The sequence below is a fragment of the Pollachius pollachius genome (assembly GCF_949987615.1).
Source record: "Pollachius pollachius genome assembly, chromosome: 2".
NCBI classification, from domain to species: domain Eukaryota; kingdom Metazoa; phylum Chordata; class Actinopteri; order Gadiformes; family Gadidae; genus Pollachius; species Pollachius pollachius.
This window is the reverse complement of record NC_136935.1, coordinates 44,384,162-44,409,161: the sequence shown is the minus strand read 5'-3', so window position 1 is coordinate 44,409,161 and position 25,000 is coordinate 44,384,162. Positions and strand designations below refer to the sequence as shown.

The following is a 25,000-nucleotide window of genomic DNA, read 5'->3' as shown; positions in this document are numbered from 1 at the left end:
TCAGGCTCACCGCGGCGGAGAGGTGGCCGTCGCCAGCGGCCCCCAACGACGAGGTGGGGGAGGAGGAGGGAGATCTCACCACGCCTCGTATGACGCCTCTGCCCGCTGTGGAGGAGGGGTAAGGACGAGGTTTACAGATATCACACCAAAATATAAAATAAGTTGATGGCAATAGGATTATGTTCAGTGGTGAGCTGTGTATGTGTATATATATATATATATATATATATATATATATATATATATATATATATATATATGTGTGTGTGATTCATTAATTACCAAAGTCACTGGTACACACAGCCATCAGGACTTCCTCATCTGAACATGGTTTACAGGAAGCTGTGCGGAAGGGGAATATTCTTTTATACCAATCACAACTCTGTTACATTTTGAGTACAACTGGTCGTTGACCGTGGATGACAGCAACAGGTATAATGACCTGAAAATCTACCTTTGACCCCGTCAGGTACAAGAACTAACCCGCCGTTTTTTCTACCGCCAAAAAAACCCATACCCCGAAACGCCGTCTGCTATATGGGTGGGCTACCCACAATGCATTACGCCAGGTGGTCATGATTGACAGCTAAGAGCTGATTGCTTGACCCCTGGGTTCAACCTTAATGGGAGCCTGGGACTGGTGACTGACAGAGGGTGAGGGCGAGGGCGAGGGGAGGCGGAAGACAAGAGACGATGAAGTATAACAAATAAGCTGGAGAACACGGAAGGAACCGGGCTCTGGTTTGGAGTAGGGCCTGTTTCTACACTGTCCAACCCACATGTTTATTTTAAACCAGAAACTACTCGTGATCTGGAACACACAGCTTGTGCTGCGGCATCTTAATCAGCCCCGGGAGCTAATTACTTCCTTTGTGTTGACCTCTGTCAGCGGCGCCGTCAGTCTGTCACTTTGCATTAGCTCACACTACTGGTGAGACTACCCGGAAACACCTGATTTAAACACATTAGCAATGTCCATGTTGAGTGTATGTCACGGCCTAGCAGCAAGGGGGTTCGTATCCCAGCCGCAAGGTTCCGGGTTCGAAACCCCAATGCCCCACAAGTCTACCCACAGGCATCCTCCGGCGAGATCCAAACACCCCTACTTACTCACGAATGATCACTAACGGAATTCACTGTAAAGGCTCAGTTATGGTCCCACGTCGACGCAACGCAAGGGGGTTTATGGACCCATTAGGTCCTTGCGGATCCTCCTTATGGCAACCGCAAGGGCCTGACGTGCGCCTCCCAAAAATTGTAACCTTGCGTTGAGGCGACGCAGCAGCAAGGGCTGTGATTGGTCCGCTCACTTCAACCCGACGTAGAACCAAAACTGGTTCACGGATGCGTCGAAGCGTCTGCGTGGTCCTTGCGGTGCGGCGACGTGGGACAATAACTGAGCCTTACGTCTGTGAACTGCCTTGGTGGTAAACATGGTAGCCGGTCCAGTCACGTGTCCCACCTGTGCCAGAGTGTAGGTAGGGATACATGTTGGCCCCGGGCCCCTGGCTGGGCACCAGCTCGTACTGGAAGGCCGTGATCCTCCTGCTGATGTCCGTGTGGGCCACCGCCTCCACAAACAGCGTGCCCTGGGCCAGGCTGAAGCAGCGCACCGCTCCCAGCGCCTGCTGCCGCTCCCCCAGCAGGACGCTCAGGCCCCCCGCCTGCTCCAGGTACAGCTGGGCCCCCTGGTGGATGAGGACGGGTGTCCAGGTACACTTTAGACCCCCGGTCAAAAGGACAGGCTTCATGAGACAACCTCCCCACCCGAGTCGTTGCTCCCAGGGTCTGTACAGCTCAGATGTTGTGGGTTCGTTGGAGCGTTTGGCTCTTCTCGTTCTGCTTTGGTCATGCTTGGTGTGGGATCGATTGAGCGCGTCTCATCTTAAAAGGGGTGATATTATGGCACCAGATGTGAGTTTGATTAGCTGTTACTTGGCGTTTGAAAATCCCTGTGCCTTAGTGACATCGCAATCGCCACCTAGATGTACGCAGCCTACCCAGTGGACTGTAGCAAGTGTTGCTTATCTAGCCATCGTACATCTAGGTGGGCATTATAAAACAAAAGGCAGATTTTCAAATGGCTTGTAATGTCTCATGTAATGGCACACCTTGTGGCATAATATCACCCCTTTAAATTATATTTCACATAGATCAGATGAGCAAAAATAAAATTGCACAAATATTATAAAAATAATAAAAAATATATATATATGCATGGATCGAATGGTGGATGGGCGTGTTTCATTCTTGAGAATAGTTGTAGTTCACATATGTTTCAATTGAGTAGGGAGCTGTAGTACAAAAGTGACCTAGAGCAGCTTTCTGGCTCACCTTGGAGCCCGCCCGTGGCTTGATGCAGGCGTGGAGGCCGGCGGCGCCCCCGGACGACGGCTCAGTGTTGGGCCGCAGGTTGACGACGATGGCCCCGGTAGGGTAGAGCCACGTCAGGGATCCCTGGGCACAGCGAAGGTAGACCTGCTCCACGTCCCTCACGTGGGGCTCGTGACTCAGGCCACTACATACGGGAAGAAGATTAAGGAGTTGAAGAATTTTTTTATTTTTATTTTAGGAAATAGGCCCTATGTCAATGTCATCTGTTTGGGCTGTTTGCCAAACATACAACACAGAAAAATAGAAGCGTTGTATAAAGGAGATAAAACTGAAAGTCCTTTTTCTCAATGCTTTGACTCGTTTGTTCTCTTATCTTCGCCAGTCACTGATTATTCAACACCAGTGACTGATTAGATCGCTAGACGTGTGGGGGGCATAAAACTTAACAACCTCGAAGTGCGAAGAGCGAGCTTTTAGATTTATAGCCGGCAGGAAAGAGACTGGTGCTGATCAAAGTCTGCCATTTGGTTTGAATAGACGCATAAGACATGAAACTGACACCTATAATCGTGCGGTTATAATGACAGTTGAAATGAACAATTCCCCTTGATAGTTTAAAAAAGTAGGTCTACTGTAAAACGTTTTGGCTCAAAGAAGTTTCTCGCTGTCACCAAATTCTTAATTAAAATGCATTAAACACAAAAAGACGAATAGGCTACATTAAATGAGACAAATAAAATGAAGCGCGAGTTGGATCGTTGAAATATGAGTAGGCCTATGCGTAGTAGAATAACAATGAAATTGGAAAAAATAAAACCTGGTTTAAGTACATCCAAAACAGAAACAAAGTCTAAATCCATTCATACTAATGTTACGATACACAATTCGACTGATTCTTGGCTCATCACGTTACCTTCCTCGCCAGCTGCACTCGTCACTTGAATATTGTGCCGCAGCCCCGCAGAGGAGCGCGGCTGCGTTCCAATACGCGACCCAAAGCCACAACATGGTTCACCGCTTCAAGTAGGCTATATCCCAAGGATCAGGCAGTTTTCACTCCCACGACGAATCAATTACACCATAAGTCATTAGAATCGGTGCAAAATATTAGTTTGGACTAAGATATTCTATGCGGACTACGATCGTTGCACGATATGTTTTGAGCGGCAGTGTTGAGCCATTTAGGAGATAAGTAGTTAAAATCAGGACTCCTGGAGCACGTCACTGCTCACCATTCAATCCGGCAGCCGCCCAGAGCGCGTGCCAGCAGCTGACTGCTCGCAGCGAGCCCACTCCATACCACGCCCACGCATTTCCCCGACTGCGCTCATGTGCTGTGAGCGTCATGCAGACCTGCCGTATATTCTTGGATTGGCAAACAAACGGGTTATATTATTTCATTGAAAATGAGTCATATGCATGCATGCATGCATCAATGTGCAATATTTAAAATCACCTTTCAATGCCATGTACAATATTACCAGCATTTGAGCCCTTTCGTATACATTTTTTATGTTTCGGTTTACTTGTAGGACAGTGCCCACGATATTTGCATATTTTCTACCTCCACATGTGTATTACTGACTTTGTTTTGTGGTTGTATATTTTATATTCTTTATTTGTGACTTTTTCTATTCCAAACAGAGCAAATGCTCTAAGTTCCCTCTGATTTGATAAAATAAATAAAAATGTCTCACACATACGTAGGCGTGCGCCATTCAAACCCAGAAAAAAGACGGACCAGACATAGGGAAAAGTCACACGTACGTTCTACCATTCGGTTCCCGGGTTGTTTTCCCGTGAGAAAACAGTCGGAGCGGTAGGTATGTTACTGACCTGTCACATTCCCACAACAAGCTTCAACAATGTAACGTATTCGGAGAGCATACCAAGCCCCCCCCCCCCCCCCCCCCCCCCCCCCCCCCGAGGAGGGGGTAAATCCTAAATATGCGACATTTAGAGTCATTTTTTTATGAATAGAAAATTTGAATATGTACAGGGATCCATTGTTTCCAACTAGACGTTCTGCCTAGTCCACTTTCTTTCATCAAGTCACCCTAGAAGAATCTCCTCATGGTGTTGACGTACCTCCCCCCACATCCACGGTCACCTGGCTCTCTTCAAAAATGCTGACAGGAGGAACGTCTGTCTTCAGTCCAGGGCACACGCTGATCTGTAATGGGGGGGGGGGGGGGGGGGGTGGGGGGGGGGGGGGGTGTAAACTGATCCACACACAGACTGGGCCGGAGCAGCAGGGGACATGATAAAGAGGTGTTAAAACCAGGACCCCGAGGGCGGAGAAAGTCTCAGATGACGGAAAAAGCCTTGAGTGTCTGACCTCTCAAACACTCTTCTGCTATCAGCTCCCGTGCCAGGGAGTCTTGTGTGTGTGTGTACGTGTGTCGGCTCCAGTCTGTGTGCGTGCATGTGTGTGTTTGTATGTCTGCTCCAGTGTGTGTGTGTGTGTGTGTGTGTGTAGGATTGACTGCTCCAGCGTGTGTTTGTGTGTTTGTTTGTGTAGGTATGTCTGCTCAAGTTAGTGTGTGTGTGTGTGTGTGTGTGTGTGTGTGTGTAGGTTTGTCTGCTCCAGTGTGTGTGTAGGTTTGTCTGCTCCAGTGTGTGTGTGTGTGTGTGTAGGTATGTCTGTGTGTGTGCGTGTGTGTGTTTGTGTGTCTGCTCCAGTGTGTGTCTGCTCCAGTGTGTGTGTGTGTGTGTGTCTGCTCCAGTGTGTGTCTGCTCCAGTGTGTGTGTGTGTGTGTGTGTGTGTGGGTATGTCTGCTCCAGTGTGTGTGTGTGTGTGTGTGTGGGGGGGGGTATGTCTGCTCCAGTGTGTGTGTGTGGGTATGTCTGCTCCAGTGTGTGTGTGTGTGTGTGTGTGTGTGTGTGTTCCGGGCTTCAGGGTGATGTTCCTTTGAGGAATGTGTTTGTGTTGGCGTGTGTTATCCGGGCTAATGGTCTCAGACAGACAGAGCGAGTGACGAATAAGCTAAGAAACAAAGGAAACAAACCGAGTCCTTACTAGTGGAGTTAAATCTCATGTACGGCCAATTTCCTCCTAATTGCGTTTATCAAAGGCAGTTTCATTCATGTCAGACGGCCCCCTTTCTGGGATACACGATTGTGAGAAGGTACAAATAGAAGAACTGCAGTCCTTACAACCATATATAGAAGAAAAATAAATCCCTGATATAAATGTGTGAGAAAATGTGTGAAAAAGAGTTAAAAGTTCCCTGGCCAGAGAGTTGTGTACGATTCTTGTGTTTAGTGGAGTATCAGGAGAGAAGGGTGGGTGTCTGACTCCGGGGGCTGGCGAGTAGGTGCTAAGCAGATGTGATAGTTTTCTCAGCACTTGGGTTGTACCACTGGGGTAGGTCTGTGTGTGTGTGTGTGTGTGTGTGTGTGGGAGGGGCAGTTGTGTGATCTACCAGCCCCTTCCCTCTCTTTCTTGGTATCTCCTTTCATCAAGAGATGCACTTCTTACACCACTGTTTTAAATCGCTGCTTTTATTATAACAAACCTTTGAATTTTCAAAAACTGTCTTTGAAAGATCAAATATATATATTTGGAGTAATGATTATTTATCGGTTTATAATGCAAGAAGATGGCACAGGGGTAGATCCATCAGGTATAATCTGTTGTCCCTCTGTGACCCCCGATGGATATACACACGTCCGCTTCCCTACTTTCCACCCAGCTGTTTCCCAACAAACTGCAGTGGTCAGGTTTACTGTAAGAAAGACCACTACCCTAACCCAAGAAACATAATGAGGGAGATTTCTAAAGAAACTGTTTGTTTACCTTGTGATAGCAAATCTCCTCTCTGTGTGGCCTATTAAGCCCTGGTTGTGTGTCTGTGTCGTGTTTACAGCTCCGGCACTGTGCTTTCCTTCAAGGGCTCATTGTTTTTGGGATTCCATAACATGACTGGCAAAAGGAATTGGAGCGGAGGTGGACCTTAGGGGACTGAAAGGTGGCCTGTGTTACACATGCATGGGGACTACACATGTTGGCTGAATGCTGCAGGGTTTCTTTAGCAAAATCATGAAACCTTCAACTCACAGATGAATAGAATTAATTTCCCCTCCTACTCATTAAAACATTAAAAGTACAGTTCGTCACACATTTATTTATTACAGGTAAACTGCAAATTCAAAGGGATTTCAGGGGACAATAAGGAAATCCAACAAGATTGTATTTATTTGACGGTTAGTATTGTAAAGGGCAGCCGTGCAAACTCCTGATTGATCAAGTAAAAGGCCTCCCCTTTGAGCCTCTGTGTTTTTTGTATTTATGAGTCAGCACAACACCGAGGTTTAACAAACGATGGGAAATCACCCAGCATCAACCCAAAACGATGTGGGAATGTTATTTTCTCAATGGTCCTGGCCTCTTGATGACCATGGGAAGTGTAATTTGCAATCATCACTCCCAATGTTTGGTAAAGGTTTGCTTCTCTGTCACCAATGATAATTACTTTCAGTCCATAATATTCAGTTATTGTTCTATAAAACCATCAATACCGTTCAGATTTCATTTTAGACAAATGCTAAAAAGTGCAAGACATTAACATTTGTTAAAAAAAACTAAAAAACATGAAATTGGATGGGGTGAAATAATGGCGCACAGCGTTTTTGGTCACTTGCTCGGCATTATGTGTTCCCCATGACCGCACCAACACAAGTTTCCTTGAGTTCACCTCAGACCAGCAGCCGTCATGTTAAAAACTCCATCTTGCTGATGTCCTTCAACTCAAGGTTGTCCAGTCCACCTCTGCACTCTCTCTCTGTGCCTGTGTGTCTGTGTGTCTGTCTGTGTGTCTGTGTGTGCGTCTGTGTGTGTGTGTGTGTGTGTGTGTGTGTGTGTGTGTGTGTGTGTGAGAGTGTGCATGTGAAGAATGAAAAGGGATTGTATAGGGCAAGTAATGCCCAAGTTTCTCCCCCTCCCATGTCTTCCAAGGCTACAGTAGTGAGCTGTTGTCTCTGCCAGGGCTACAGTAGTGAGCTGTTGTCTCTGCCAGGGCTACAGTAGTGACCTGTTGTCTCTGCCAGGGCTACAGTAGTGACCTGTTGTCTCTGCCAGGGCTACAGTAGTGACCTGTTGTCTCTGCCAGGGCTACAGTAGTGACCTGTTGTCTCTGCCAGGGCTACAGTAGTGAGCTGTTGTCTCTGCCAGGGCTACAGTAGTGACCTGTTGTCTCTGCCAGGGCTACAGTAGTGAGCTGTTGTCTCTGCCAGGGCTGCAGTATTGAGCTGCTGTCCCCGCCAGGGCTATAGTAGTTGGCTGTGTTCTCAGTTAAAATGGTAATAGTCCACTCCTTCAGTCAGCTGCAGACTCTTCAGGTTATTCTCCAACACACCCTCTGTCATGTCCTGGTTAATAGAAAGAAGGACCAGTTTTAGAAGAAAACATTCTATATTTGCCGTATCTTCATGAAAACACCCTGATTCACAATTAGTCATTTTCATTGTTATCATAAATGAGAAACGTTTTATTGAGCAATATTGTCTCATTCCACACACATCTACTTCTCTTCCTGCTTGGTGAATTGTATGGTTTAGGCTATGACCCGTGTCAATCCAAAGACGGAAATTATATTTAGCCAAGACAAATGGTCACAATTCTACCAGTTAAGGTTCAGTAAGAAGCTTAGAACCACTCTTTCAATCAGCGTGGTTTGAATTCACTACAACTTGTCTGATTGTATCCAGGTGTGTGTGTGTGTGTGTGTGTGTGTGTGTGTGTGTGTGTGTGTGTGTGTGTGTGTGTGTGTGTGTGTGTGTGTGTGTGTGTGTGTGTGTGTGTGCGAACAGGGTTGTCCTGGGCAGGGGCTGATTGAACCCAGGCCCCCATAAATTATAACTGCTCCTATTTCCCAAATTGGCCAGCCAATCAGGACCCCCTGGAGGTGGGGGTCTGAGATAAATAGCCAACTAACTGTCTGCTTGACTACTCCTCCCCCGTCCTTGCTCTGTGTATGAAATAACTTTGAATGAAGTAAGAAGTAATACAACAGTAATCCTAGACACAATACTACGTATGGATAGACAAATAGTTCAACTTATTGAGTTTAAGGGCTGTGAATGAAGAGCTAGTTTGGTCTAGTTTCAGTGTCTATCCTTTCTCCTGCCAAATGTGTGGGTGTGTGTGTCACATCCCATACTATCAATACATAATACAAAGGGGCCTAAGGGAAAAACAATCTCATAAAATAACAATGCATGGCCACAATCATGCATGGGCGGAAACACACACACACACACACACACACACACACACCTACACACACACACACACACACACACACAAACTACTTGCCAATTTCACGCATATGATGAATGGCGAAGAGGCTTCTCTGTAATGTAGAACTGGGATCCTGGGCTTCGGTCTTTCCTGAGGTGGAAACAGATGTGAAGTGAAAGAGTCTTGCATCAAATGATGGAGAAGACCTGAGCGTTGACCGTACATGCGTTACCGGCCTGCCTGTCTCAGGCCTAAACTCAGTAGAGCCTCTGGGCTCACAATCCACAGGTAGTGCACCCATTTCCCACCTTGGAGTCCTGATAGGTGTAGAAGCCCTTTTGGATCTTGTTCTCATCCACGTCACAGAAAGCCCTCACCTGAGAAATAGAACAGCGTATCAGAAACAAGGACTGCAGCCAGCCACCAATGTATCACATCGTTCACATGATTACAAGCGTTCAAGTCTCGTGGCCCGGTGAGTACCTTCTTCTGATTGGCCGAGCTAAGGCTTCGGTAGAGCTTCCGTCCCTGCTTCCCAGCATTCCATATAGTGAAGCTTTCCCATTGGCTGAGGACCCGCTCCTGTAAGAAGTCCACGCGCAACTTCCAAATAGTTTCCCTGGAAGGAATGTCAACGCAGTCAAGAAATACCATGAACCCTTAACTTCAGCAGATAAAAAAACATGTGTAGGTGTGTGTGACAAAAGACACACACCTACACATCAACCCGCTCAGTGTATTCTTGTGAGAACGTTAATTGGATTGTGCCTGCATAATCATCTCAAAAGCGTGTTTCAAAAAGAAGGGAAATTTTGACTGGGGTCACTGTACACAGACCCTCAGCTACCTTGACCCCCGGTCCAGTCGACCCCCACCTCAGCCAACACTCCCCCCCCATCCCACTTAGGTCGTTCTCCGACAGGCCCCCCCTCCACCCTGGTGTCCGGGACCCCAACATACCGAGCGCAGGAGGAATGCAGGGGAGGAATTTGTGAGTCGTATGCTGGGAAAGTGAATGGCATTCCTGAGTATCTGCTTGGGAATCCCACAACTGGACAACCACGCGTGGGTGTGTGCGTGTGTGTCTACTTCCAGATGTGTCCATGTGTACAAACCATCTCAGAAAGAACAGAACACACATTGCTGACTGAGGATGCAGGCAGTGGGCAGCAACGAGCAAGTGGAAGACAAGACGTTCCTGTGTGTGTGTGTGTGTGTGTGTGTGTGTGCGTGCGTGCGTGCGTGCGTGCGCTTCGCGAAAGCACGTGTGCACGTGCATGGGGAGAAAGGGGCTTACTCAAGCACAGAGTGCGTGGCGGCTTGCTCGTGGTAGCGATAGACCAGCATGCACTGCTCCACCCTGGCCACGCCTCCCCCCTGACGGAGACTCTGGTAGAAGAAGAGCAGGTCCTCTGCGACCCCCTGCAGAGGCCACAGGTTCAGGGTGAGGTCAAGCCAAGAGAGGTCATCATGATGAGCGCACCTACGCTACTCAGTACAGTGACAGAAATAGACCATGAGGCTGGAGTATGGTGCAGGAATGGAGTGAAAAAACAAACTAATGCATTGTAGTGCGAAGGAAGTAATACTTCATTATCAGTTCATCCTATTGGTCGGAAAAACAGATACTTCTTACTGTTCTTTCTTTCGAATGTTTTTTGTTTACCTTTATACGGTGTCCTTGAGTTTCGAGAAAGGCGCCTTCAAATAAAATGTATTCTTATTATTATTTAACCGAAATTGAGGAAACTTGGTGTGGTGAGGATGTGTGATGGTTGGAGGGTAGCGACGGGACGATGGTGTATGACACTTTGTCTCACAGTTAAAAGCAGGTGGGCTCTTATGAAAAGAGATGGCCTGCAGAGCTCCAGGTCCGGGCTCTCACCTTGCCTCCCTCGTCGAAAGGTCCCACTCGGCAGAACCAGTCTCGGGAGCAGAACCACGTGGGCATGATCACCGTGGGTCCGTGAGAGGTGTACACCTGGGGATTATGCACTATTAACAACACAAACAGTCACACACAACAATCACACACTAAATATCTTTACGAATTGACTTCTCTGTTTTTGTATAAAGTTCTTATCCAGTGACATAAAATGTGATCTTTGATATTTGGTGTGTCAACTACAGTGATGGCCATACAGCCATACAGTGATTACAAGCGACCATTACAGAGAATCACATGAGATCCTTTGGCGTTCACTCCTTTCAAAGGGAAGCGGGGCACGCATCTAAAAGGCTTATCCTTTAACAAACAAGTGACGTCAAACAAAAAGTATTTCAAATCCACCACCAGTTCTTTTTTCCCAACCAATTTCCTCTCTTTATTTGTTTATTCTGCCGGTACCGTGACCAGGCCTGGGAATGATACTGGGCCTGGCACTGGCTACTGCCAGACCAGCTGCAGCTTTAGGGGTTCACCAGTAACTACAACCTGGTACGTGGGCTTTCAGGGCACTGACTGCATGTGTTTAATGGTTATTGGGACTTATTGTACACAAACAAGGAATTATATATCCTTATTATTCTCCTTAATGGCTTCAGTCCGCATGGCTAAGGGAGTTTGTGATCAAGCCAACAATGTACCGAGTTAGCTCTCTCTCTCTCTCTCTCTCTCTCTCTCTCTCTCTCTCTCTCTCTCTCTCTCTCTCTCTCTCTCTCTCTCTCTCTCTCTCTCTCTCTCTCTCTCTCTCTCTCTCTCTCTCTCTCTCTCTCTCTCTCTCTCTCTCTCTCCCGAATCCCCTTTAAAAGTGCTCCAAGATGAATGAGTAGCTTTGGCACATTTCAGCACTCTTGCTGACGGAGCCCCCGCCCCCCTTTACCATAACCCACATGCCACCCCAAGCCCCTTGTCAGCAATACTGCCCACGCCTCATTTTAATCTCCAGCCGCCATCTCTACTCCTCGCCTGTTTTTTGTGTCTCTATTTTCATTGAAATGGTGAGTTTTGTTTTTGCATTTCAGGTTCATTCTAGGTGAATGTGGTCTCATCCTCCACAAAGTGGCTTCTCAGGCCGATTTGTATACAGATTGAATCAGCAATGAAACATCTGGATTTAACAAGAGTAACAGCTGGTCAAAATGTTCCTCTCTCGAAAGTCATGGGTCCAAAAAAAGGAAAACCGACAAAAATGAAGAGGAAAAAAAAGGAGTGAGCGATGGTTATAGAGAACCATATCTAATGGCCTTCAGCTGAGAACTCAGGGTCCGCACACACACACACACACACACACACACACACACACACGGCTAAACAACGGAGTGATTCTGCTGCTAGTTTTATCCATAAGGAGTGCTGGAGAAAATAGAGTATAATTATAGAAAAGGAAGGAGACGGGGGGGGAGTCGGATGTCTGGGCGCAGAATCTAGGATGTCACCTGACCCTCCATGAAATGTCATGTCATGAGGATACACCCTGTCATTTAGGTTGAGGAGCTAAACAGACGTGTGTGTGTGTGTGACACAAGTACAATTGAGTGAAAAAGTGAGCAGCAAAACGTGGAGAGAGAGGGGGGCGAGAGGGTGAGAGAGAGCGAGAGAGAGAGAGAGAGAGAGAAAAAGGGCTCAGTTTGTTCTCTTGTTCTGTTGTTTCCACGGTTACAGTGTGTTTTGTCCAGAGGATCAACAGATAAAAAACCAAGCACTTAGAATATAATTATAATGTAAAGAAAAGGATTGTATTCATGAAATAGTCAAATTGTATGCATATTTAGCCATTACCTGGCTCTGAGCTAACGCTACTTCAGGTTAAGGCGTTCAGCTGTTACCACGCAAAAGCTAACCCAGAGCACAAACCCGCACTATTCACCTCCCTGGTGATCGTAGTCAGCCGTTTGAATCAAACAGCAAAAGTTAATATCATACACCATTTATTGACAATGTGTACCTGCAGATTTAATTGACACGGTGATACAAGTTCAACATGTACCACCTCTCGTAATGTTGCTTTTATATTCCTTCCTAATTTGATTACATTCTACCACAGCCCATGAAGCACTAGGGTAGAGGTTGAAAAATAAAATAGATATAAAATGAAACTCTTAATAGTGGCCAATTGTGTTTACAGCGTGTAACGCTCAACAAAAAACACATACCCATCCGACCGTCAAACAAAGAAACTGTTATTACGTTAAGGCTCATCCAACACGAGCCGAGCCCCCCCCCCACACACACACACACACACACACACACACACACACACACACACACACACACACACACACACACACACCCACACCCATACACAGTGGCGTTTCTAGTCCAATAACAATAACACGGCTTCTGTTCCATAAGCAACAGTTTCCACCGTCCGCCAGCTAGCCTCACTGGCTCATGTACTGTTAGGGCCAGTGCTTCCTCCGGTCTGCCCTCGGTGGAGATGGGTTAAGGGGGGGACGGGGAGAGAGGGGTCAGGAGAGAGGGGTCAGGAGAGAGGGGTGCACCAACACCGGGTCCCCCGCCCGGAGTGCACGCCTATTTCCGTGGAAACAAGAATGGACCGCAGGTACATATCCTGTTTCTATTTGACCCTACCGCCTCCTGGTACATGAACCTTCATCTCTCTGACAGCACACACACACACACAAACAAGAATACATACACGCACACATGTACTTGTGCACGTCGGCCTCGTGCACACAGTGGCGGGCCGCGTACCTGAGTGAGGAGCTGCTCCTGGGTGATGGAGTTGATCCAGCGTGTGTAGCGCTCGGTGGATCCCTCAGGAACACGGCGCACTCCACAGCCAATCAGCTTCCAGGAACACAGATCGATACATAACACAGGCGCACACACACACACACACACACACACATTAGATTGCAACAGTCTTATTAACACAGAGGAAATCGACAGGACATGGAGGGATGGATGTGTTATTACAAACGCACATACAGAGAAACAGAACATCCCTTGAAAGGGAGAACAATGGTATCCCTGGATCAAATACAAAAACAGCCCATCCTACGAAGCAGGGCGGGTTGTTTATGCTCTGCAGCAAGCCTGCTGTCTGGCCTGCTGCTCCAACCGCCCACACACCCACGACCCTTCACCTCTGACCCACCAGCCAGCCTCAGCACCGGATACGCCTTCCTGCTCGGCGTGCCTCACACACACACACGCGCGCACGCACACGCACCCACACAAACACACACACACGCCAGAAATAACAGCTCTGGATTTCTTGGATTCTGCATGTGTGAGTGTCCTTCTTTTAATCCAGCCAATGGGATTGAATTAATGAGGCGCCGTCGTGTTTGCATTTTTCGATGTTACCGCAAGGGCTCCCTATGTCAAGGTGAAGCCGAAGAAAAATAAAACACTATAAATGTATGAAAAAAAATGAAATGAAAAAAAAAAGTTATTATTTACTATTTACTCTTCCAACCTGACCCGTCCCTTTCACGAACATTAAAAGGTTGGCCTAAAATACTGTCTACTTTTAAAAAGTGAGTCCCCTAAAAAAGCTAGGGACTCAACACGGGCTGTCTCCTCATCGTCCATTTATAGGGATGAGTGTGCACACACGCACGCCCGCCCGCACGCATACTGAAGAAAAGACAAGGGAGAAACAGGGGAGGAGAGAAGAGGAGAAGCCTACAGCGTGGGGCTGGAGGAGGGCCGCTGCGTACTGCAGACGGACGCGCTGGGACAGCATGACATCGTCCTGGGACACACAGACATAGCGGTGTGAGTGCATAGGGGGACACGTGTGAACCAAACAAGTAACATGCGTTTCGATGCCCCTCGACTGAACATTTGATTTTTCACATTCGATGTTAACATCCGGTATGATATCAATAATGACTTCCATGAGCTATGCAATACAGTCAGAGCAATAGGTGTCGCTTTAGGGAACAAGTTCCCTGCATGTGGCTTACATTTCGTTGAGCAGACGCAATAGTCTGCAGGAAAACTACATTGTAAATAGTTGCCGGGAGTGCTGGTCAAACTCATAAAGCCATGTCTTACTGAGGACAGTGCAGTGTTACAATGTAAAGCATGTCATTTATTGTCCCGTGGCTCCAATAATTCACCATCATTAAGGTCTCTTTCAGAATATAAACTGCAAGCGTGTCAAAAAGCCCACTAAAGCATAACACCCATGCCCACACACACACTTACCGCATCCTGAAAGCACAGGTAACGTCCAGAACTTTGACATATTGCCTGGTTTTTGGCATAACCCACTGAAAGAAACACAATCATCCAGTCTGTGTTACAGCTGTGGTCAATGGAAATGAAGCATAATAATATTACATTGTGCTGACTTACCTCCTCTGGGTTGAGCAGAGTGATGACCAGAGATCACCATGGAAATGGCTTTTGCTTCAAACTTCTCCTTCCAACTCTCAATCACTGCTCTGGAGGCATCCTTAAGGTTAGGAGCATACACACACACACACACACACACACACATACACACACACACACACACACACACACACACACACACACACACACACACACACAGAGTTCTAAATTAACCCCACGTGTATGTGCTGACGTCTTTATAAAGGGACTTCATAGTGGTAATAACAGGAATATTAGTAAGATCTACGCTGCTGTCAACATTGACTGACATGCTTTTCTTTTTTAGAGCTTTCTTGTGTTCTTGTTAACTTTATGGTTGATCTATTTCTTCATAGTGCACAGTGTGTGATATTCACACACTGTGCACTCAAATTACTCACAGTGCTGGCGTCATCATACACAGACAGCTCCAAAGAACCGGTGAAGTCCTGGTTTAAAACCGCCTGTAGACACTCCTCCAGCCAACAGGACGCGTTGTGCACCGGTACGATTACAGACTAGGAAGGAAAAGGGAGCAAAGAGATCATGTTTTCGACTTTCAGTAGGCAATACATACGTTACTATAGCCATACTATATGAATTCGAAAATAATATCGCTAGTTATACAGAAACACTCAAGCTTTATTGTGATTTAGTGTGTCAACAATTGCAATCAACGTTTAACACCTCACCACGTCCACTGTGGTCCTCCGGGTGTCCACAGTTTCCGCTTCACACTCCTCCATCCGTGGGCGCTTTGGTAGACAAATGCATCCCTCTTCCCCCCCAAATGCAGGGTCTTGAGGGACGCTAGTCATCTGAACAACGTTGGAGTCACAAACGGAGCGAATTATTTGATGCGCCGCGATGTTCTTGTGTCACTGATAATACAAAAACGAATTAACTGTAACATATAAAACACTGGAAACAGAAAACATTATGCCCGCACTTTACTGTTGGGTATATACTTAAACGAGACGGACCCTTGAAATAATAACATTATGAATCTAATATCTCCGTACAAAAACGTGCCTCAATATACTTCCGCAAATACAAAAATACAGTCGCTCATTGGCTAACAAAATGTACGGATGCGCTCTGGATTTGCTCTAGAGTGCCGTCAATCAATTGAACTCCGACGTGAGTATCCCGCCCACAATAATGTGAATACTGTAAATAGAGGACTAGCAGTCGGCCTAGAAAGTAGAAACCAATAATGTTTCTATATTTTGCCAAGTTATCAAAATTTTATTATAATTTTAAGAATTTGCAGTTTCTATATCCAAACTTGTTTCATTTGTATGTCATCAACTCATGTTTCTGTAATACTCGCACAAGCAGACAGACACACGCACACGCACGCGCGCGCGCACACACACACACACACACACACACACACACACACACACACACACACACACAGACACAGATGCATCCTGTCTGACACTGATTAGAGAGAAAAAAAGTGAGGGACCGTTTGTGTGTTTGTGCGCGTGTATGTGCGTGTTCGTGGTGGTGTGCGTGTATGTGTGTGTCATCAACATAATTGCTGCCATATTTGACCCATTCTTGATTAGACTAATCGTCTTACAGCACACACACACACACACACACACACACACACACACACATATATATATAGATATATAATTTATCTTTATCTATATTTATACATAGAAATGCAACAAAGAACCATCACAGATGAGAGATTAAATGACTCTTCTCCATTGACTGCTCATGTTAATTGAGTATGTATCCTTTATTTAAATACATTTGAAATGTGCCTTCATGAGACTTTAGTTTCAGATGGGAAACATTGCAAGGCCATCTAAAATATGTAGTGCTGGAGGCAGGGGCTAGAGGGCTGCTAGACATTCAGTTCGCTCCCAACAGGGATCTCCAGTTCAGTTCAGTGCATTTTATTTTCCCAAGGGTGATATATTTATGTGGGTGAGAGGCCTATTTATCTAGATAAAAAGTCAGTGACTTTTTTCGGCTATCAACCTTGTAGTCCATTGATTACATGTTGCTCTACTAATCTTACATTAATTAACACCATATGTCGAAGAGTATTGCTTAAATGTTGTAATAACAGCATCTGGAGGGAGAGAAAAAAAATGGCTTGACTTCTATTGGGGTCCAGACTGTTTAAATGTTGGATTAGACTAGGGTGCACTTGATATGTCTGAGGAGAAATGCCAAACATGAGAGCAAAGCCTTTGAGCTTCTCAATATATGTTGCTGATTGTGTTGTCTTGATTACATTATGTGATTACACTTGGCCCATTTTGTGTTCATGTGCATTAACAAATCGTTGTGTGGGTTTGCCTCATTTAATTTGACCTTCAACAGACAATACCAATCGAGCGCAAGGCCGTTTCTGGAATCGTTAACTTTTTTATATACTTTTGTTGCCCTCTAGTGGGGAAATGAATGCAGTTAGCTCTTTGAATTGTGAAAACATCCTATAACTTTGTATACATTTTATTCACTAACTATGGTAATAAATACGCCTCCAGAGAATTGAATATAATAATCGTATTAGAATTCTAGATTTTCAACAAATGGGAATGTTTTTACAGCTTTACAAGGGAAAATAATAACCAAACACCATTTATGTAATGGAAACTCCAGTCAATCATTTATTGATATAACATATCATCATACTGTATGGGTAATCATTCTGTTGAATCGGTAGCTTGTGTGTACTCATAGGCAGGCCTTCTGCATGACAGCCCAGGTTGTGTTAAGTGAGGCCGGAGTATCTTATGTTGTGGCTGATGGGATCAGCAGAACAGGAGGAGGACAGCCAGCACTGCCCTCCTCTGGACCAAAACCTACCTACCCTCTCCTGCATCACAGCGTATTCCCTGCTGCATTCAAACCAATAATCTCTTTCATTACTGCGTTAATGACAGAATAACCGCCTTTCTATTGGCCGAGGGACTTTTTGGTCTCCCTGATGTCCGCCTCACTAAAGCCAATCACCAGGAAAGCAGAGCATGGTACGGGTCGGGAACAGTCAGTGTTTGGGATGAGGTGCGGGTTCAGACCCTTGAGTCTGCTTTAGGCTGGTTGTGTCCCATGAGGGACACGTGTTCTAGGTCCTGTAGTGGATAACTGCCATCCTCCCCCCCCCCCCCATTTCTGTGTGGAACTGGCACCGTCCAGTCACACATGGTTTGAGAGCAGAGCATTAACCGGATATCGTTTTGTGTGTGTGTGTGTGTGTGTGTGTGTGTGTGTGTGTGTGTGTGTGTGTGTGCGTGTGTGTGCGTGTGCGTTTGCTGGCATGTTGGAACATACCTGAGTCACATAGTTCTCATGGTACCGCCCATTGTGTGTTTAAATTATTAAAGGCGGCTTGGAGTGCTGGTGTCAAAGCTGTCGACGGTGGCTGATATCTAAGTTTGAGCAAAGAGGCTGTCTGGTTGGTGGTGGTGGATGGACATCGGTTACCGGTCCGCTCGACGCAAACCTCGTCGCTTTGGGCAATCGTTTCCTCTACTTCGTAGGCATTGGTGTGACTTAGCAGGAAATAGAACGAGGACCACATGGGTCACGACAACATGGACAGACATTCTCCCACCGCCGACTCAATGCTCGTGGCTTCCTTCGGTTATAATTTCTGGAGCTCCGGGTGAGCGGGTTGCATTCATGCTCTCGGTGAAGCAGCAGCAGTGAGCCAGCCCCTTGGGTCCAGAAGGTAAAACCAGCGGTGGCAGGTAAGGCTCTACCAGCTAAAGCACCGCCCCTGTTCTCTGGGTGTATCAGGAGTGCTCTGTGAACTCTTGCACCGTACATCGGCGCATTTTTGTGTGTAGATGCTCACTTTTTGTGCGTTCGCATCTTTGTGATAATATGTGTGTGTGTGTGTGTGTGGGTGCATGTTTGTGTATATGAGCGCACGCCACAAATGTGCACATTTGCCTCTTCAGGAGTCAACGTTATAGCGTTTGAGGTGTCCTTAGACTGAGATAAAGACCCGGTTTAGGATGAGCTCACACCAGAGCCATAGCCTCGATCCACTTCAACCGGGGACCGTGGAACAACCCGGGTTCGAACAAAGCAACAATCCATCAAATCCCCCAGGAATAGCCGCGTTTCCTCCGTGTCCTCCGTTCCCTCCAGAGCCACCGGGGGCCGGTGGAAGCGTGGCTCGGGCTGCGGGCCTCCTCTCAGAGGAAGGGGTTGTGGCTGTGTGCGTGGGCCTGGGCACGGGGAGCCGGGCGAGGGGACAGGGGGAGCAGGGGCCGGGGCAGGTTGGAGGGCAGGTCCATGGGCCCGCCGGAGGGCTGGGTCAGGGAGGACGCCAGCACGGGCTGCTGGCGGTGGAGCGGCAGAGGCAGAGAGGGGCTGTAGGAGAGCATGTGGGGGGGCAGCGGCGAGGTGGAGGCCGGCCGCATCTGGTTGAGGGTGAGCCGGGGCTGGTCGCAGTGGAAGGGGTTGGTGGGCGACGGGGCGGTCAGGCCTGGGGAGGGGAAGGCGGAGGGTCGGTTGAGGGAGCAGGACGAAGGCTCAGCGCATTGAGATTCAGAAGCACATGGCTTCGGTGATCTCGTTGGGGGAGGGGGGGGGGGGGATTGTTTCCGTGAGAATGGCTCAGCTCACAATCATAGAAAATACACAATGGAATAAATGTAAGTCAAAAATCTAAAACAACGAAAGTAAGGCAACGAAAAATAGATTGAAATGTGCCCATGTAAAAAGAATAAGAAAAGATGGTAGGTACACAAGTATGTGCGCACTAGTACACCGTGCGAAGAGAGACTTCCTGTGTGTGTGTGTGTGTGTGTGTGCGTGTGTCACAAAGCCAAACCGTACCTGAGAGGAAGGGGTTCTGGTGCATCTTGCCGGGGGGCGACGAGGAGATGAGGACGTCCAGGTTGACCAGCGAGGCCCCCGTGGGCCCCAGGAAGGCCTCGGGGGTCCGGCACATGCGAAGGGGCGGGGCGCTGAGCGGCGGCGCCAGGCGTGACAGGTCAAACATCTCCGGGCTGGCCGTCCCGCGCCCGTTCACCTGCGGCCTCACCTGCGGGGGCTCCGAGCCGAACGCATCGGAGGCCGCGGCGTCCGCGGCGCCGAAGGGGTCCGACTCCGCCGGCCCGTCGAACGGATCTGCGTCAGAACCTAGAGGGAGATCAGGGGGAACGATTGGGCCCCCAAACGGGGTTCCTCATACAGTCATTAAGACTGATGAGGTGAATCAAGATTCAAAATGGTTTATTGTCGAATGCACAACAATAACAGCAGCAGTCGCTGGGAATGAAATTCTTGAGTCTCGGGCTCCTTCAACAATGCAATATAAAAAGGAACAGTGGAAGAGAAACACAAACTGGACATGAAATAATTAGACTCAGAATGTAAAGCAGGATATGTTCGTGTGAAACATAGAGTATAATACAGTTTGTTCTTATGCATGGAGTATACAGCATATTAAGTGTAATGTAATGCTATATTAGGTCCAACCTATTCCTACTTCAGTCACTTGGAGACTTCATATCAAATTGGAGTGCCCATGCTGATCATTCACATTTGCATTTACATTTAGGGCATTTAGCAGACGCTTTGATCCAAAGCGACTTACAATAAGCACATTTGTCAGAAGAAAGAGAAACCACAATATATAGCGCTCGGTTAAGCACGGAGATTCATAGAAACAAGTGGAAAGCACTTACAATTGCTAACTAAACCCATACCGCGTATACAACAAAGATAGCTAGGATAAGAGGCTACACAATGCTGAGTACTTTTTAAGTGCCACGGTGGTCCTCGGTGTTGTATCCTACCTGCTCCAACCAGCTGGGGCGAGGAGATGTGAGGAGCCTCGTCGCTCAGACCCCCCTGTTCCTCCACGGAGAACGGATCCGTCTGATCCACGCCTGCACAGTTGAAGCGGCCAATAATTACACAACAACACTAGGAAAGTACTATCAATACCACTGTCACACCGACACAACGCACATTCAAGAGCCCATTGTTGTAATCAAAAACAACAACCCCTTTTGGACTCCTCTGATTATTCCACATGAAGTCGTGGGATAATAAGTCCTTAGCCTAAACGGGGGTTTGCCCGCGTGAATAAACGTCAATGAAGGCCGATAAATCTGGAGTGCACCTGCAGTGTGGTGCGCGGGGCTCCCCCAGCCAGGGGGCCCGTCGCTGGGGGACTGGGGCTCGGGCTCCCAGGCGTCCGTGGGCGAGGCGGGGGACGGGGCCCATGGGTTGGACGCGCGGGGGGGCACCGCGGCGGGAGGGGCCGGGCCAGCGGCAGCATCCCCCCAGGGACTGCCCCGCGGCGGGCTGTCGGAGTGGACCGCTGCCGAGGCAACAACAGAACGGCCAGAGGTTGCTGTGGTGCCGCAGGGGGTTGTTACCCGGGTAGACAGCCTAAAGCCTGTCCCTACGCGGCGCGCTGAGGCATGTTCCAGAACCTTCCCTGGGCGAGTGCGATCTCAGCTCTCTAGGGGGGCTGCGGTGCGAGGTGCACAGCCAACGAAGGCGAAACCGCTCTCTCTGGGAGAGCCACGACGGCACCTCGTCACTCAGGTGACCAGCCGCAGGTCGACTCCCGTCGTTCAGTCTCCCCGTTCATTAACAACCAAAAGATCCCTTGTTGAAGTGTCTTAACAGCAAAACGTGTGTCCCTTCGGGTAGGTCCTATATCGCGTCTGGAGAGCGCCACCTCCAAAGGCTCTCACCTCACACTCACAACCTGAGACCCCCCTGAATCCTCAGCTGTTGCAATTTAACGCTAATGAGCACCTCAACACCGCCCCCTCTGTGTGATGTCAGTACTGACCCGGACCACGCGCACCCCGAAGCTATCCCTGTTCCTCGTGTCGTAACAGGGCACAGCACAGCACAGCTGGAACCATGGGAGGAGGCCAGAGGAGGGACCCACTCACCCACAGAGTCCCAGGGGTCCGGGGAGACGTCCGAGATGTGCTGGCTGGAGGGCCAGAGGTCATTGCTGGAGGGAGGCGGGACCTGAGAGGGAGGGGCACCAAAGACGTCCACCAGATCCAGCATGGAGGGCTAAGGAGACAGACATGGACGAGTTTGGAAGTTAAATACTCATCATAGCAGCCTAATCATATTCTAATACATGTATAATAGCTTTAATACTTTCAGCCAATCACTGCTTCACAGAGCATCTCAATTTGAAATAAACTGCACAAACCTACTTGCATAGCAAAGCTCTGGGCAATGTTTTGATTTTCATAGTTATCGAATGATCAAAGGTACAACTTAAATCAGCAGAAGCACAGAGCTAAATGCATCTAAATGAAAGCAGCAGCACTACTGGAAATCACAATGGTGTCAGACAGTATGTGTACTGTTGTCGACAGTTGTTTTTGGAAGATAGAAATAAAAGACGGAAAAAGCCTATAGGTCTAAAAAAACAGAGATATCAAACGTGAAAAAAAACTCAGACCCACAACCAACCACAAGCCAGAGAGCCGACAGAGCCGGCCCCCTAGAGAGATAAAGGGTTCGGTTTCAAGGGAATTTCATGTGGAGCTCAAGGTGAGATGTAACCGAGTCCTGATTCAGCACAGCTCACCTCGGTCTCCCCTGGAGCCTGGCCGGTTCTCCCTCCCCTCCCCTCATACTGAGGTACCCCTGCAGGCCCTGCTCGCTCACTGGCCTCCTTCGTTAACCACCGTGAACCTCAAGCACACCTTCAGCCACCGCAGCACACTTCACTGTGTATATTTACACAAACAGACACACACACACACACACACACACACACACACACACACACACACATACATTTTCACACGAACAAACACACACACATACACAGATGATCACATACACACATGCGCACACACACACACACACACACACACACAGACACACACATGGAAATGATCGCGTACACATATGCGTTCACACGCACACACACACACACACACACACACACACACACACACACACACACACACACACAATACAAACACAAGCCTCACCTCCTGTGTGTCTGACTGGCTCTCCCTCCTGCTCTCGTCCAGGGCCTTCTGTAACAGTGAGTCGTCGCCTTGGCGACAGCGCTGCTCCTGCAGAGGCGGCGTCATGACATATTGTAATTGCCATAGCAACGGTGAGGACAAACATTTATAGGCGTAGAGGAACGCGAAACACCCGTCGCTCCATCAGTGGCAGCTCTTGCGATATCCATCTATCTGTCTGTCCTCCGTCCGTCCGTCCGTCCGTCTGTCCATCTATCTATCTGTCCATCCATCTATCCATCTATCTATTGTTACGTTCTTTGTTACATGCCACCGTTGACAGAGGAAAACAAATTGAGTTTTCCTTTCTTGTCTTCTAGGAACTACAGAGGAGAGGGGCCAGGGAACGCCCTGTTGGAGAGGGGGATACGGTCGGAATAGTACCCACTTATTGTATGTTTGTACGTCCTGGCACTTACGTAAAAATAGCACTTAGCATCGTGTAGCCTCTTATCTTAGCTAATTTTGCTTTATATACGGGGAATGGGTTAACCCAGCGATTGTTAGTGCTTGGCACTTGTTCTATGCACATCCTTACTGTACCGAAAGCAATATATAGTTTTTTCTCCTTCAAAGTCGCTATGAATAAAAGCGTCCTTGTAAATGTAAATGACTAGTAGCCTTTTGAAGAAGGTAAAACAAATCACTTGAATGAAAAGACTCAGAGAGAATCCAACAATGAAAATACGCTATCAAGGTATATGAATTGTGTGTTAAAGGGAAGGGGAAAACGTACATCGTCCTGTAGGCTACGTCTCGATGCAACATGCAGTTGAGTGTATTGCTTCATCGCCATGGTAACTGGAGTGCGATGGGCAAGCAAGATGGAAGGGATGGCATCCTTGGTAAGGGAATGCATCGTTTATTTGTACTTATAAACAGATGCACTACAATGAGAGATCAAGAAGGTGACAGAGAAAGAGCAATGGAGAGAGAGAGACAGAGAGAGCGAAAAACAAGACGGAATGACAGGGAATTTCCAATCGGCCGTGCCAGAGGTGTGCTTCTGCTCTGCATGGCGGTTGAATTCATCACTAGAGGTCAGCACACCACACTCACACGCCGTCAGCCCAGACACCGTGAGCATGGGGGCGGGTTGAAAGAGGAGAACGTGACACTTTTGTCCTTGTACCTGCTCCCGCTAGCCTCCTAGGTGCATCTGTGTGCATATGCGCGTGTGTGTTTGTGTGACTGTGCGCACACACGCGGGTCGCACGCGTTCTACTCTACCTTCTGGTTCTCCTCCCTGCTCATGGCCAAGGCCAGCTGCAGCTGAAGCTCCTCCTCCCCGCTGGTCTGAGGGCGGGCCTGCTCCAGGTCGGAGGCCGCCTCTCGAGGGGACGAGGACGAGGCTGAGGAGAGGAAGCGAGAGGAAGGAAGGGAATGAGGATGGAAGGGCCGTTTCAATATGGGTGCAGCTGCATGCGGTGTGATTTGACGTCTCCTTGATGAACTCGTCAGATCACACCGTGCTCCAAACGCTAGTTCTCCTCTGCACACCTCGACAACATTCGTCGAGAGCTGTTCGCTTGAGGGCGCGCTAGTGAGCAGCGCATGCAGCAAACGGCCTTCTCTGGGTTCCGCTCTGTGAGCTTCAATCGTCTCATTGATTTACTGTCTATTTCATCAATCGATTTCAATACGTAATGTTAGCTCTGAAGACCCAGAAGATCCGAACTCTGTGGAAGTGCTGCTGTTGTAAAAAAGGGACATGCCAATAGACGGGTCGGATGCGATTTGAAGAAGAAATGGCACCAGAAGCCAAACGTACAGTTGAAGGAGGACGGCGAGCCTCGCGAACGGCTGAACTCTTCTCCGTAGAGCACGGCCATGCTGGGCTGGCTGGTCCGCCGGCCGGGGTGGTAGGACGGGGGGACCCCTCCGTAGAGCCCCCCTTCAGCTCCCCCTCCTCCTCCACTGCCACCTCCTCCTACTCCGCTACCTCCAGCTCCTCCTCCACTGCCACCTCCTCCTCCTCCTCCTCCTCCACCTCCTCCTCCTCCTCCTCCTCCACCTCCTCCTCCACTGCCACCGCCACTACCGCCGCCGGCCATGCGCTCCTTGGTCTTCAAGGCCTGGCTCCTTTCCTGCCGCAGTCGCTCCTCGTCCCGCAGA

At 48.2% G+C, this 25,000-nt stretch overlaps 3 protein-coding genes across 4 annotated transcripts in view; all 3 read right to left on the bottom strand.

The window, feature by feature from the left end:
- metrnlb (meteorin like, glial cell differentiation regulator b) overlaps nucleotides 1-6,252 on the bottom strand; it is a gene marked incomplete at its 5' end in the record, with an annotated part of 7,827 nt that extends 1,575 nt beyond the window's left edge. Inside the window, 6 exon segments of the mRNA XM_079729343.1 lie at nucleotides 1-105; nucleotides 283-342; nucleotides 1,463-1,688; nucleotides 2,335-2,518; nucleotides 6,134-6,231; nucleotides 6,235-6,252. The exon segment at nucleotides 1-105 is cut by the window's left edge and continues 1,575 nt beyond it. Of these exon segments, the coding sequence (XP_079585469.1) occupies nucleotides 1-105; nucleotides 283-342; nucleotides 1,463-1,688; nucleotides 2,335-2,518; nucleotides 6,134-6,231; nucleotides 6,235-6,252 (691 nt within the window).
- Nucleotides 6,253-6,354: 102 nt separating this feature from the next.
- On the bottom strand, nucleotides 6,355-15,867 carry b3gntl1 (UDP-GlcNAc:betaGal beta-1,3-N-acetylglucosaminyltransferase-like 1; the record flags this gene model as incomplete). 2 transcript variants are annotated; one of them, XM_079758859.1, is made up of 13 exons in its annotated part: nucleotides 6,355-7,704; nucleotides 8,651-8,725; nucleotides 8,884-8,952; nucleotides 9,059-9,194; nucleotides 9,873-9,997; nucleotides 10,461-10,556; nucleotides 13,233-13,328; nucleotides 14,176-14,241; nucleotides 14,700-14,764; nucleotides 14,850-14,949; nucleotides 15,269-15,385; nucleotides 15,560-15,685; nucleotides 15,817-15,867. In XM_079758859.1, the coding sequence occupies 13 exons, from the start codon at nucleotides 15,865-15,867 to the stop codon at nucleotides 7,624-7,626; spliced, it is 1,203 nt and encodes a 400-aa protein (XP_079614985.1). In that variant the 3' UTR covers nucleotides 6,355-7,623. The 2 variants fall into 2 exon arrangements, with proteins under 2 accessions (XP_079614985.1, XP_079614984.1); XM_079758858.1 differs by having other exon boundaries at nucleotides 15,560-15,832.
- Nucleotides 15,868-19,045: 3,178 nt separating this feature from the next.
- The window catches only part of epn3b (epsin 3b), a gene marked incomplete at both ends in the record, with an annotated part of 7,527 nt that continues 1,572 nt past the window's right edge, over nucleotides 19,046-25,000 (bottom strand). The window contains 9 exons of the mRNA XM_079730356.1: nucleotides 19,046-19,338; nucleotides 19,692-19,997; nucleotides 20,657-20,749; nucleotides 20,986-21,186; nucleotides 21,776-21,905; nucleotides 22,847-22,933; nucleotides 24,116-24,237; nucleotides 24,657-24,777; nucleotides 24,832-25,000. The exon at nucleotides 24,832-25,000 is cut by the window's right edge and continues 86 nt beyond it. Of these exons, the coding sequence (XP_079586482.1) occupies nucleotides 19,046-19,338; nucleotides 19,692-19,997; nucleotides 20,657-20,749; nucleotides 20,986-21,186; nucleotides 21,776-21,905; nucleotides 22,847-22,933; nucleotides 24,116-24,237; nucleotides 24,657-24,777; nucleotides 24,832-25,000 (1,522 nt within the window). The remainder of the gene's footprint in view (nucleotides 19,339-19,691; nucleotides 19,998-20,656; nucleotides 20,750-20,985; nucleotides 21,187-21,775; nucleotides 21,906-22,846; nucleotides 22,934-24,115; nucleotides 24,238-24,656; nucleotides 24,778-24,831) is intronic.